The following is a 13,170-nucleotide window of genomic DNA, read 5'->3' as shown; positions in this document are numbered from 1 at the left end:
ACTGTGTATGTACATTTTTATCGGCCATTGACCAGAGAGCCAATGGTGGACTTTAGTGTACCTTGCGTACGTTGCCAGAATTCGCACGCACCCCCCCAGTCCTCACACTACCTGATAGCAAATACCTGATAACAAATAGAAAAAATTATAATCCGTTTGCATAGTAGGTCTGTATTCAAACCATCAAAAATCCACAATATTATTATTATTATTATTATTATTATTATTATTATTATTATTATTGGAAGTTTTTAATGTTTGATGTTTTAATGTATTTTTAATCTCTGTTGGAAGCCGCCCAGAGTGGCTGGGGAAACCTAGCCAGATGGGCGGGGTACAAATAAATTATTATTATTATTATTATTATTATTATTATTATTATTATTATTATTTTGTAATTTTGTAATTTTGTAATTTTGTAATTTTGTAATTTTGTTTATTATTATTATTATTATTATTATTATTATTATTATTATTATTAATAATAATAATAATACCCTGCCCATCTGACTGGGTTTCCCCAGCCACTCTGGGCAGCTCCCAACAGAATATTAAAAACACAATAAAACATCAAACATTTAAAAACTTCCCTAAACAGGGCTGCCTTCAGATGTCTTCTAAAAGTTGGATAGTTGTTTATTTCCTTTACATCTGAAGGGAGGGCACTCCACGGGGCGGGCACCACCCCCGAGAAGGCCCTCTGCCTGGTTCCCTGAAACCTCACTTCTCGCACTGAGGGAACCGCCAGAAGGCTCTCGGAGCTGGACCTCAGGCTGTGCACCTGGTCGCAGTGTCCATTTGCCATGTCCGTTCTGTGACCTGAGTCTCTTTCTCCAGGAGGGGGCGCTGGTGTGCACCCCTGCCCAGCCATGCCCCCCGCCTTGCACCCACGGACTACCCTCTGCCGCTGGCTCCTGCTGCCCGGACTGCACCCGCTGCCTTTTCCGCGGGCAGCTCATTCCGAACGGTGGCGAGGTGGCGGGCAAGGACCCCTGCGAATGCTGCGTCTGTCAGGTGGGTGCCGGGGGGGGGTGGTTGCCACAAAAAAAATCAGAATGCAGTTCGTGCCCGTGGTGGGCGGGGCCAGCCGCAAAGTGGGTGGGGCAAAGGATGCAAATTTTGCTGGTTGTGCAGGGAGCTCTTTGTACCCAAACTTTATCCTCCATCCATACAAGAAAGGGACGTCTTTAGGGATTAAGGATATGTGCCAGCCAACTTAAAAATCTTGGGGTGCAATGCAGGGCCAATGAGGGATGAGGGTAAGGGGGCATTCTAAGGGCCCTATCCCCTTCCCTGCAGGAAATACGACTTGGCTCACTTTCTCGAGTCATCTGGAGCGGGAGCGTTGTTGGTGGGGAGGGTTGAGCAATAGATCTCTGATCCAGCCAGCCTCCTTATTCATTTTGCGCTTCCTCTTGCCTTTTTCCCTCTCTAGGATGGGAACATCGTCTGCTCCCAGGTCGCCTGCCCAAAGCTGGACTGTGCCATCACAGAGGAGATCCCTGGACAATGTTGCCCCCTGTGCCAGGGTGAGAAGGAGATGAAGGCTTCCCATTTTGCACTTGGGGTGCAAGCTTGAGGTTGCATCCTGACAAGACAGAAGTACTGTTTCTGGGGGACAGGGGGCGGGCAGGTGTGGGGGACTCCCTGGTCCTGAATGGGGTAACTGTGCCCCTGAAGGACCAGGTGCACAGCCTGGGAGTCATTCTGGACTCACAGCTGTCCATAGAGGCGCAGGTCCATTCTGTGTCCAGGGCAGCTGTCTGCCATCTCCATCTGGTACGTAGGCTGAGACCCTATCTGCCCGCAGACTGTCTCGCCAGAGTGGTGCATGCTCTGGTCATCTCTCGCTTGGACTACTGCAATGCGCTCTCCGTGGGGCTACCTTTGAAGGTGACCTGGAAACTACAACTAATCCAGAATGCGGCAGCTAGACTGGTGACTGGGGGCGGCCGCCGAGACCATATAACACCGGTCTTGAAAGACCTACATTGGCTCCCAGTATGTTTCCGAGCACAATTCAAAGTGTTGGTGCTGACCTTTAAAGCCCTAAACGGCCTCGGTCCAGTGGACCCGAAGGAGCGTCTCCACCCCCATCGTTCTGCCCAGATACTGAGGTCCAGCGCTGAGGGTCTTCTGGTGGTTCCCTCACTGCGAGAAGCCAAGTTACAGGGAACCAGGCAGAGGGCCTTCTCGGTAGTGGCACCCCCCCTGTGGAACGCCCTCCCACCAGATGTCAAAGAGAAAGATAACTACTAAACTTTTAGAAGACATCTGAAGGCAGCCATGTTTAGGGAAGCTTTTAATGTTTTATAGATTATTGTATTTTAATATTCTGTTGGGAGCCACCCAGAGTGGCTGGAGAAACCCAACCAGATGGGTGGGGAAACGAACCTTCAGGTCTTAAATCATCGCTGCCGTCACCCCCCTACTGTTTCCCAGAGTCCCCTATGCCAACCCCATTGCCCCACCACCACCCCACGGGCACTACTGTCTACTTTGGGATTCCTCCCAGTTGAAGTCGACCTGACATTTTTGTGTTGCTGGACCCTGACAGGTTGTCTGGACGGAGAATCCCGGCGTGAGCACAATGAAGAGTGGACCCCATCCTCGGACCCCTGCCTGAAGTGCAAATGCCTGGTAAGGTCAGAAAAATGTTGCAAGCAGAGATCAAGAAATAACCCAGAGGTATTCATTTAGACAGGAGGGATGCGGGTGGCGCTGCGGGTTAAACCACAGAGCCTAGGACTTGCCGATCAGAAGGTCGGCGGTTCAAATCCCCGCGACAGGGTGAGCTCCCGTTGCTCGGTCCCTGCTCCTGCCAACCTAGCAGTTCAAAAGCACATCAAAGTGCAAGTAGATAAATAGGTACCACTCCGGCGGGAAGGTAAACGGCGTTTCCATGCGCTGCTCTGGTTCGCCAGAAGCGGCTTAGTCCTGCTGGCCACATGACCCGGAAGCTGTACGCCGGGTCCCTCAGCCAGTAAAGCGAGATGAGAGCCGCAACCCCGGAGTCAGTCACGACTGGACCTAATGGTCAGGGGTCCCTTTACCTTTACTATTCATTTATACATGCCTCTGAATACTCCTCTATGTTGTATTATAAAATGGGGCTTCAGAGTTTTTAGGGGGGTTTGAATGTCTTATGCAGATTTTTCAATTTCATTGTTCTGTATGGAACAATGACAATAAAGATATCCTATCGTATCGTACCTTAAAAGCCAAGGTTCAAGGACAGAAATCTGGCTGAGTCTGGAATAACCTTGTGAAGCGAAAGGATAAGAAAGAGGGATTTATATCTGGATGCCAGGATAGAGAAGATAAGGAAAACAAGAAGACACAATGAGAGATAAAAGAGGTGCTGTGGGATTGGTGGAAGTCAATGTTTTGTTTTGTTTTTAGTGTTTATATTATTAACTTGTAAGCTATGTATTTGTTTTTTGTTTTGGTTTTTTGAATGTTGGTTTTTGCGTTTTGTGTATTGTTATTTTTCGATATTTTCCATGTTGCTGTTGTTGTGTTGAAAATACTAATAAAATTTATAATAAAAAATAATAATAATAAAAGAAATAACCCAGAGAGACATCCTATTTAGCAAGGACACAAAGAAACAACACGGTTAAAACAAATATTGCACACAGGGAAAACGAAGGAGACAGAGTTTCGCTTGCAGATTCACAAATTGATAAATGTGTTGATACAAATAGAAGTTTAAAACATGGTAGCTCTTGTATAAGGGATTGCTATCAAGATTGGAATGTAACTGGATTAAGGAAGTGTCAGGAAGGAATGAAAGGAAACGATCCAACCTTGAAATCTTGCACATTGGGGGGGCACATAAATTGCTTAATTGGCTATTTGATTGACTGGTATTCGAATTGGCGTTGTAATTTGGTATTGATGTAATGAGGCTTATATTGGATTTTTGGAATTGAAAACTGATAAAAATTATTATCGAAAAAAGAGAGAAGGAAATATGTTGTAAGCCGTGTTGTGTCGCCGGAATGACGTTTGCTTGAAATGGGAGGAAGGGAGAAAAAATGTCACACACAGGAAAAACAAGGGTATAGTTTGAGATCCTCACCTGTAGTTTTATAAAATCATTTAATGGGTCAACACGAATAGAAGTTATAAATATTGCAGCTGTTGTATAAGGGTTTTTTATTGCAACTGGAATTCAATTGAAACCAGTAAGAGGCCAAAATAAAGAAAATCATCAATCCTAGCACGTAGGATTATATAATTTGTTATATGAAGTCTAATGGTTATGGGGTTGCTCGTGCGTAAGTTGCCGCCACTCCTGGGTAGGTGGCCTGGTTAAACCTTTCCTGGCTGGACAGCCCCTCACTTCGTGGCTGCTCAGTCGCTGGCAGAATCCGACAGTGGGCGTTTCTTCAACCTTTTCCAACATAAAAGTTGTTTGACACCCAGTCTCCTCCTAGCCTCCCTGCGCGGAAGCCTTCTGCGCAGGGTGGGCGTGGGTAGCGGAGGACCTGTGCTCTCTCCGCTGGTGTCCAGTGAAGAGTCTCTGAGCCTGCTCTCTGCTTCCCCCATTGGCCCCCCTCCATCCCTGGTGTCACGCTGAATTTCTTCCCCAACAGGAGACCTGCCTCTCTCCCTACTTGGCCCCTCTCCAGCATCGTCGTGGAGCCCCTCCTCCTCCTCTCGTTCCGATGGCAGTTCCCTGACATGAAGGATTGATATTATTGATTGTATTATAAATTGGTATTGTTATAATGAGGCTATTAAAGGTAAAGGTAAAGGGACCCCTGACCATTAGGTCCAGTCATGACTGACTCTGGTGTTGCGGCGCTCATCTCACTTTATTGGCCGAGGGAGCCGGAGTACAGCTTCCGGGTCATGTGGCCAGCATGACTAAGCCACTTCTGGCGAACCAGAGCAGCGCACGGAAACGCCATTTACCTTCTTGCTGGAGCGGTACCTATTTATCTACTTGCACTTTGATGTGCTTTCAAACTGCTAGATTGGCAGGAGCAGGGACCGAGCAACGGGAGCTCATCCCGTCGCGGGGATTTGAACTGCTGACCTTCTGATCGGCAAGCCCTAGGCTCTGTGGTTTAACCCACAGCGCCACCCGCTTCCCTATAATGAGGCTATTACTGGATTGTAATTGAAAATTAATAAATATTATTATCAATAAAATAAAATGGGAGGAAGGGGCTTTTGTTGGGGAAGGGAGAGCAGTCTGTGAGTCAGGCCCTGCAAGACATTCTTGTTCTCTTGAAAAGTACCAATTCCATTATCTCCCTCCCCCCTGTTTTCTTCCGTGCCCCCAGGAAGGCCACGCCGTCTGCAAAAGGAGGCACTGCGCCAGTCTCTGCCGCCACCCAGCACCCCCTCGCCCCAGGACTTGCTGCCCCGTCTGTGATGGTGAGTCCCAGGAGATTATTTAAGAGGCTGTCCCCTGCATCTCGAACTCAGAGCCCTTTACAGACGCTTCTTGTCCTGGTGCCTCCAGGTTGTGGGATGTGATCCAGGAGAGGCACTCAAGTACAGCATTCCTTGTAATGCTAGAGAAGACATGCGAGGGGATGTTTGGTCCAGCCAGTCGAAACTTCCTGCTCCTCCTGGCTGGAACATCCTTCCTTTTGCATGTGATAGAAGGTGGGTGTGGCCTCACCTGTCCAGGTAACAAAAGGATGAGTCACGCAGCACACCTCTCTCTTTTTGACTTCCTTCTTCATTTGACCAGGTTTTAGCTAGGACTGCTCTGCTAGCTCTCAGCTAGCAGAAGCACTGGGATTATTCCCCCATGTGGGGTAGATCCAGTGTACATACAGTGGTACCTTGGGTTAGCACTTAATTCGTTCCAGAGGTCCATTCTTAACCTGAAACTGTTCTTAACCTGAAGCACCACTTTAGCTAATGGGGCCTCCTGCTGCTGCCGTGCCGCCGGAGCACAATTTCTGTTCTCATCCTGAAGCAAAGTACTTAACCCGAGGTAATATTTCTGGGTTAGCAGAGTCTGTAACCTGAAGCGTATGTAACCTGAGGTACCACTGTATTTGTAACCAAGTCTGCCTTCAGGAATCCAACTGTGAACTGATGTGAGTAAACTTCTTTTATTGACTTTGAATAAGATTCTGGCATCTTTATTCTTCTAAGAGGGATTCAAGGGAAATTACCAGGAACGTACAATTCAATCTGAGACAGACTGAATTGTATAATAGTGAGAGGCTCACACGAGCCTGCAACCAGCTATCTGCTGTGCATGTAAAAGGGGGATGTAACTCTGCTACGTAAAGGAACTTTCTAGCGCAAGTTAGGAAGGATATGAATAAACAATATATCCTCTCCTGCCACCCTCAACATTCCCACACAGGTTGTCTGTGGGAAGGGAGAGAGTACCGCAGCGGAGAGGTGGTCCCGAGCGGAGAGCCTTGCAAGCGCTGCACCTGTGTGGTGAGTCTTCCATCGCCAAATCTTGCATTTCTTTTTTCTTTATATATATTTTAATTTATACATTTCATTAGTTTTACAATTGATTTGACCTTTCAAAACTTGCTTCTTTCCCCTCTTTCTGCAGTTCCTTAAGTTTATTTTTTAATATCTTCTGGATATCCAAATTCCTTTAACTTGCTCGTTTAATTATCTACTGTAAATACATACTCTAATAAAACTGCGGTTTATTGCACTTAATCCTGCTAATGTTTTTATCTGTTTGCAATTTCTCTGTAAATATTCAATAAACCATTTCCATTCTTTTCTTAAAAGCTTATCTTGATTTCTTATTCTTCCGGTAAGTTTGCCATTTCTGCATATTCCATAAGTTTTTGTATCCATTCTTCCTTTACTGGGACTTCTGCTTCTTTCCCCTTTTGGGCAAGTAAAATTCTTGCTTCTGTAGTCGCATACATGAATAAATTTCTATAAAATTTAGGTAGTTGCTGAGTCTTGCATTTCGGGAGCGGCATGGGTTCCCGCTCCACGCTGCTCCGGCTTGGAGTTTTTTATATTATTTATTCATTTAAAAAATACTCGTAACCTGCTGCGTCATTCAAAAATGTATAGGTAAAGGTAAAGGGACCCCTGACCATTAGGTCCAGTCGTGGCTGACTCTGGGGTTGCGGCGCTCATCTCGCTTTATTGGCTGAGGGAGCTGGCGTACAGCTTCCGGGTCACGTGGCCAGCATGACTAAGCCGCTTCTGGCGAACCAGAGCAGCGCACGGAAACGCCGTTTACCTTCCCGCCGGAGTGGTACCTATTTATCTACTTGCACTGGTGTGCTTTCGAACTGCTAGGTGGGCAGGAGCAGGGACCGATCAACGGGAGCTCACCCCGTCACGGGGATTCGAACCGCCGACCTTCTGATCGGAAAGTCCTAGGCTCTGTGGTTTAACCCACAGCGCCACCCGTGTCCCCTCAAAAATGTATAGAAACAATTCAAAAACCATAAAACCGTCTTTAAAAGTTAAAAGCGGAAGTTGATCATAATCCATTGTGGAAAGAGGCATTCTTAGTTGTCCACACAGGGTTCTGGTGGAATAGAAGAGATTTCAGCCAGTGTTTAAAAGCTGGCGCAGAAAGTGTCTACTGAATCTCTAGTGGCAGAGAGTTCCACAAGACCCGGTTGAAGGTCTCAGCTTCTCATTGTTGTCCAATGAGCCTCACCAACTCGGGGAATGACCAAAGACGCTCTTGGGGGAGGGTGTGTGCTAAGGGGCAGAAAATGGCCCCGGAACCCCCTTCCTAACCCTTTTGCTTGTTCTGGCAGGCCGGGGAGGTTTCGTGCGAGCGAGCCGCGCCCAAGTGCCCTCCGCCGTCCTGCAGCCACCCGGGCAAACTCCCGGGACAGTGCTGCCCAACCTGCGAAGGTGAGTTGTCTCCCGCCCAATTATTCAATTATTAAATTGATTGTCCGCTCGATCTCTGGTTTTCCCGGTCATTTTCGCCAGTTCGGAATAGTCCCTCGTCTTTATCAACCATTCTTCTTTTGTAGATAGTTCGTCCTCCTTCCATTTTTGAGCAAGTAGCAGCTCCCCGCCCAGGTTCAAGGCGTTGCTATAAATATATTTGTTTGATCCCTTGTAAAAATTATCTGTGCACCGCTGTGCCATAAGAAAAATATATCAAAGTGGTTTGCAGTTGTAAGAATATACCGTATTTTTTGCTCTATAGGACGCACCGGACCATAGGATGCACCGGACCATAGGAGGGGGAGAACGGGGGGGGTAATTCTCCCCCTCTCTGCTCAGCGCCCCTTCAGCGAAGCGGCAGGAGCAAAGGAGCCCCTTCCATTTCTCCTCCCGCTTCGCCGAAGGGGCGCTGCGCAGAGAAGGAAAACTGTGCCACGTCTCTAGCAAAGCGAAGCCTGGAGAGCAAGAGTGATCAGTGTGCACCGACCCCTCTCGCTCTCCAGGCTTCAGCGAAAGCAACGTGAAGCCTCTGGAGCGCAGAGGGAGCGCTCCCTCTGCGCTTCGGAGGCTTCGTGTTGCTATCGCTGAAGCCAAGGAGCCTGCGTTCGCTCCATAGGACGCACACACATTTCCCCTTAATTTTTGGAGGGGGAAAAGTGCGTCCTATAGAGCGAAAAATACAGTAAACCAGGCAATAAAAAGCATTTTTTGGAAGTTAAACAGAATCCGTTATAGCCGCTGGGAAGGATGTATTCTGAACTGCCTGCGCAGGCCTGGCAGAATAGAGAAGTTTTTGGCTGGCATTTGAAAGCTGGGGCAGAAAGTGCCAATTGAATCTGCATTGGCAGAGTCTCAGTCGTCGTCCTTGGCCAATTTCAGGAGCCTAAATTGGGTGGTGGGTGTCAGCACCGCCCTTGAGCCAGTGCCACCAACTGGACTCATCCACTTCAGCCCCGACTGGGCCAGGTGAGCTGGGTAGCACTTCCAGAGACCACCTTCTGCACAGGAACAGGTCAAAGTGCTGTGGACTCACAGCTTAGAGTTGTGAGCACCAGATTCACTTCCACAAGAAGACAGTCATCGCACAGCAGAGTATAGCAGAGCATAAACGACTCGGAGAGCAGCTCTGTAGAATATCTTCTTTATTCTATCTACAATTATAATACACAACTATATACAGAGCTAAATGAGGTCTAAACGAAAAATGCTGAACTGCACTGAGTGTCTGCAGCTGCTCTTAGCAGCAACCTTATCTATACACACGATCTCTCTCTAACACTCAGTCTCTCTCTCTCACTCTTTGATGTGAGGCTGGAGCAGAATAAGCAGAGAGCAGAAACCGCCCCTCCTCTCTGAAGAATCAGCAGAGAACATCAGCAGATTCTTGGAATGGGAGGGGTGAAATCTCCTCGTTGTGGGATCTTGGACAGGAGTGTCCTGGGGGAAGGGCAGAGGCAGGACTGGGCAGGATCCTGACCCCACAGTTGATTTAGCATTTTTTTGGGTGGTGGTGGAGCTTAAAATGCCATTTGCTTGACCTCCTGCTCCTCTCTCCCCCTTCCTTGATCCGCCTGGACAGTGTGTGAGTTTGAAGGACGGCCCTTCCAGAACGGGGACACCTTTCGGCCTGCAGGGGGCAGCCCTTGCCTTCAGTGCACGTGCTCAGTGAGTAGGGCAGGGGTGGGCCAGGGAGGGGCTGTGCTCAGAGGGGGGGTGCCACTCATGGCACAGCGGGGAGGGAGGGGTTCATCCCTTTCGCTCCAGCAGGTCCCTCGTTGCTTCCAGGTGACCTGTTTGGTTGAACATTCATTTTGTGGAGAGATTAGACGAAGTTGCCTGTTTCCTGAACGTTCGTTCTGATTCGATTGTGGAGAGATTAGATGAAGTTACCTGTTTCATGACCATTCATTCTGATTTGCTTGTGGGGAGATTAGATGAAGTTCCTTATTTCATGCCCATTCATTCTGATTTGCTTGTGGGGAGATTAAATGAAGTTCCTTATTTCATTACTATTCATTTTGACCTGCTTGTGGGGAGATTAGATGAAGTTACCTGTTTCCTGACCATTCATACTGATTTGCTTGTAGGGAGATTAGATGAAGTTCCTTATTTCATGACCATTCATTCTGATTTGCTTGTAGGGAGATTAGACAAAGTTCCTTATTTCATTACCATTCATTCTGATTTGCTTGTGGGGAGATTAAATGAAGTTCCTTACTTCATGCCATTCATTCTGATTCATTTGTGGAGAGATTAGACTAAGTTCCTTATTTCATTACTATTCATTTTGACCTGCTTGTGGGAAGATTAGATGAAGTTCCTTATTTCATGACCATTCATTCTGATTTGCTTGTGGGGAGATTAGACAAAGTTCCTTATTTCATTACTATTCATTTTTACCTGCTTGTGGGGAGATTAGATGAAGTTCCTTATTTCATGACCATTCATTCTGATTTGCTTGTGGGGAGATTAGACAAAGTTCTTTATTTCATTACTATTCATTTTTACCTGCTTGTGGGGAGATCAGACGAAGTTCCTTATTTCATGCCCATTCATTCTGACCTGCTTGTGGGGAGATTAGACGAAGTTCCTTACTTCATGCCATTCATTCTGATTCATTTGTGGAGAGATTAGACTAAGTTCCTTATTTTGTGGCCATTCATTCTGACCTGCTTGTGGGGAGATTAGACGAAGTTCCTTACTTCATGCCATTCATTCTGATTCATTTGTGGAGAGATTAGACGAAGTTCCTTATTTTGTGGCCATTCATTCTGACCTGCTTGTGGGGAGATTAAACGAAGTTCCTTATTTCATGGCCATTCATTCTGACCTGCTTGTGGGGAGATTAGACGGCGTTGCGTCAGAGCAACTCCCACACTTTCCAGTGCATTTTCCTGTCACTTTCCTTATTGCAAAACGCCCCCCCCCCCGCTTCTTTGGGGTGGGTGACAACAAATTCGTTTATTATTTTTATTCTAACAATTACACCCCTCCAAGGAGCTCAGTGTGGCAAATTTATTTGCTTCCTTATTCATTTGCAAAAAGTCTTAACGCTCAGAACAACTTGCACCAATCTCAAAACGCCCGTAAACACGAGCAAATACTTTCCGAGCCAGAGTCTTGCGAGATTCTGCTGACCTCCTTCTTCCCTGTCTACAGGATGGGCACGTCCGGTGCCATGAGGAGCTGTGCCCCCCAGCGACTTGCTCCCACCCCGTCCAAGACCCAGGACACTGCTGCCCACTCTGCAAAGGTGAGCTTTGAACCCCAGGGCAGGCAAAGCTTTGCCCAGGGCCGGATTTCGGTTTGATGCGGCCCTAAGCTCCTGAAGGTCATGGGGCCCTTTCTATGTCCAGCTGTCCTTAGCCAACAACAAACGGTCGCTGTTTTGTGTTGAATATATGCTACTGTATATGGTAATTTATGGACCTTTATGGTAATTTATAGGGATGCGGGTGGCGCTGTGGGTTAAACCACAGAGCCTAGGGCTTGCCAATCAGAAGGTCGGCGGTTCAAATCCCCGCGACGGGGTGAGCTCCCGTTGCTCGGTCCCTGCTCCTGCCAACCTTGCAGTTCGAAAGCACGTAGATAAATAGGAACAGATCCCGTTCGCATCCAGAGGTACTGCTGTACAAAGAACAGCTGCCGTATAAGAACAACACCAGGGAATGTAATGACAGATCCCGTCATCATAAACCAAGGAGGAAATCAGGGCTGTGTACTCGCTCCCTCTCTTTTTAACCTTTTTCTTAACGACCTCGCTTCCTCACTAAAACAGGTGGATGCCCTCAGCCCAAAACTCAATGCATGAAGCATCCTTCATCCTCCTATACGCAGATGATATTATTTTGCTTTCACGGACAAGAATTGGTTTAAAGCAATTGTTAAATTCCTGTATTGACTATCTGTCCAGAATGAAATTGTGCATGAACTTTGACAAAGGCAAAATGATGGTTTTTGGGAATTCACGCAAGAGCTATAGCTGGGTATCTGGTGGGAAACCCATCCAGGAGGTATTCAAATTCAACTACAGTCATACCTCGGGTTGAATGTGCTTCGGGTTGAGCACATTCTAGTTGCGCTCTGCGGCAACCTGGAAGTAACGGAGTGCGTTACTTCCGGGTTTCGCCACTTGTGCATGCGCAGACACTCAAAATGACATCACTCGTATGCGCAGAAGTGGCAAAAAGCTACACGCGTGTGAGCAGACATGCCGTTGCTGGTTACGTTTGCTTCTAGAGGTGAACGGGGCTCCAGAACAGATCCCGTTCGTATCTAGAGGTACCACTGTATCTGGGAATTACAATCCATCATAGGCTCCTATGTTCCTCGCACCGTGCGATGGCAGTGAATGCCAGTAAGATGTCTATACAGGCCATAATGCATTTTTTCATAACAAGAGGTAATTCGCATATCCCTTCTGCCCTTAAGGTCTTCAATGCCAAAATTATAGCTCAATTGCTGTATTGGTATTCGAGTCTGGCTGCCAGGGTTTACCCAGTTGGTAGAACAAGTGCAGGCAGTTTTCCTCTTCAAGATTTTTACTGTCCCACGTTGTGTACCCTATGCAGCCTTGTGTCTAGAGGGAGGTCAACACAAGGTAGAGATTTCTTCTGGATTGCAGGTTTGGAAGGGACCCCCAGGCATCATCCAGACTGACCCCGCCACCAGTCCTATGATGACAACTCTCTCTCTCTCTCTCTCTCTCTCCCACCAGTGTGTGTCCTTGACAGTGTGGAGTTTGAAGACGGCACCGAGTGGGAACCGGAGGGCGAGCCCTGCACCAGCTGCATCTGCCTCCAGGGGGAGCCGGTGTGCAGCCCCACTCCCTGCCCCCAACTTCCTTGCCAACATCCAGCCCAGCTGCAAGGTGAGCGCGCACCTGGATGACCCGCCTCCAAGGCTCCGCTACAGGGAGGGGGCAGCTGACACAGACAGATGCATCAAATTCCTTTGTACCGTTCATGTGCCAAGTCAGCCATTGCCAACCTGGTGCCCTCCAGGTCCTTTTCATGATACCGTATTGGTCCAAATATAAGCCCCCCCCCCAATTCCGACCGTGAAAAGTTAACGTGCGGCTTATATTCGCAACCTGACAAAATTGGGCGTTAATGATATTGCTGTTGAAACAGGCATACGGTAAATCAGAACACACACAAAATGTTCTATTGCCGATTTGCGAGCTTGAGACTGTTGTGCAATTAATTCTAAAGTCATTCATCGCTTGTCCCGTATTTTACAATGCGGTATTGTTACAAGCGTGAGTGCCTGTGGAATTGTAGCAATTGAATA

At 47.5% G+C, this 13,170-nt stretch overlaps 1 protein-coding gene across 1 annotated transcript in view; it reads left to right on the top strand.

Moving 5' to 3' along the window:
- KCP (kielin cysteine rich BMP regulator) overlaps positions 1-13,170 on the top strand; it is a 99,118-nt gene that overhangs the window by 31,749 nt on the left and 54,199 nt on the right. Inside the window, exons 12-20 of the mRNA XM_053404655.1 lie at positions 838-1,014; positions 1,436-1,529; positions 2,558-2,640; positions 5,298-5,391; positions 6,344-6,423; positions 7,737-7,836; positions 9,458-9,543; positions 11,038-11,131; positions 12,596-12,748. Coding sequence (XP_053260630.1) covers positions 838-1,014; positions 1,436-1,529; positions 2,558-2,640; positions 5,298-5,391; positions 6,344-6,423; positions 7,737-7,836; positions 9,458-9,543; positions 11,038-11,131; positions 12,596-12,748 — 961 coding nt within the window. The remainder of the gene's footprint in view (positions 1-837; positions 1,015-1,435; positions 1,530-2,557; positions 2,641-5,297; positions 5,392-6,343; positions 6,424-7,736; positions 7,837-9,457; positions 9,544-11,037; positions 11,132-12,595; positions 12,749-13,170) is intronic.

This window comes from Podarcis raffonei, chromosome 10, assembly GCF_027172205.1.
Source record: "Podarcis raffonei isolate rPodRaf1 chromosome 10, rPodRaf1.pri, whole genome shotgun sequence".
NCBI lineage: Eukaryota > Metazoa > Chordata > Lepidosauria > Squamata > Lacertidae > Podarcis > Podarcis raffonei.
The sequence above is the reverse complement of the archived record's forward strand: the minus strand, read 5'-3'. Positions and strand labels throughout refer to the sequence as shown.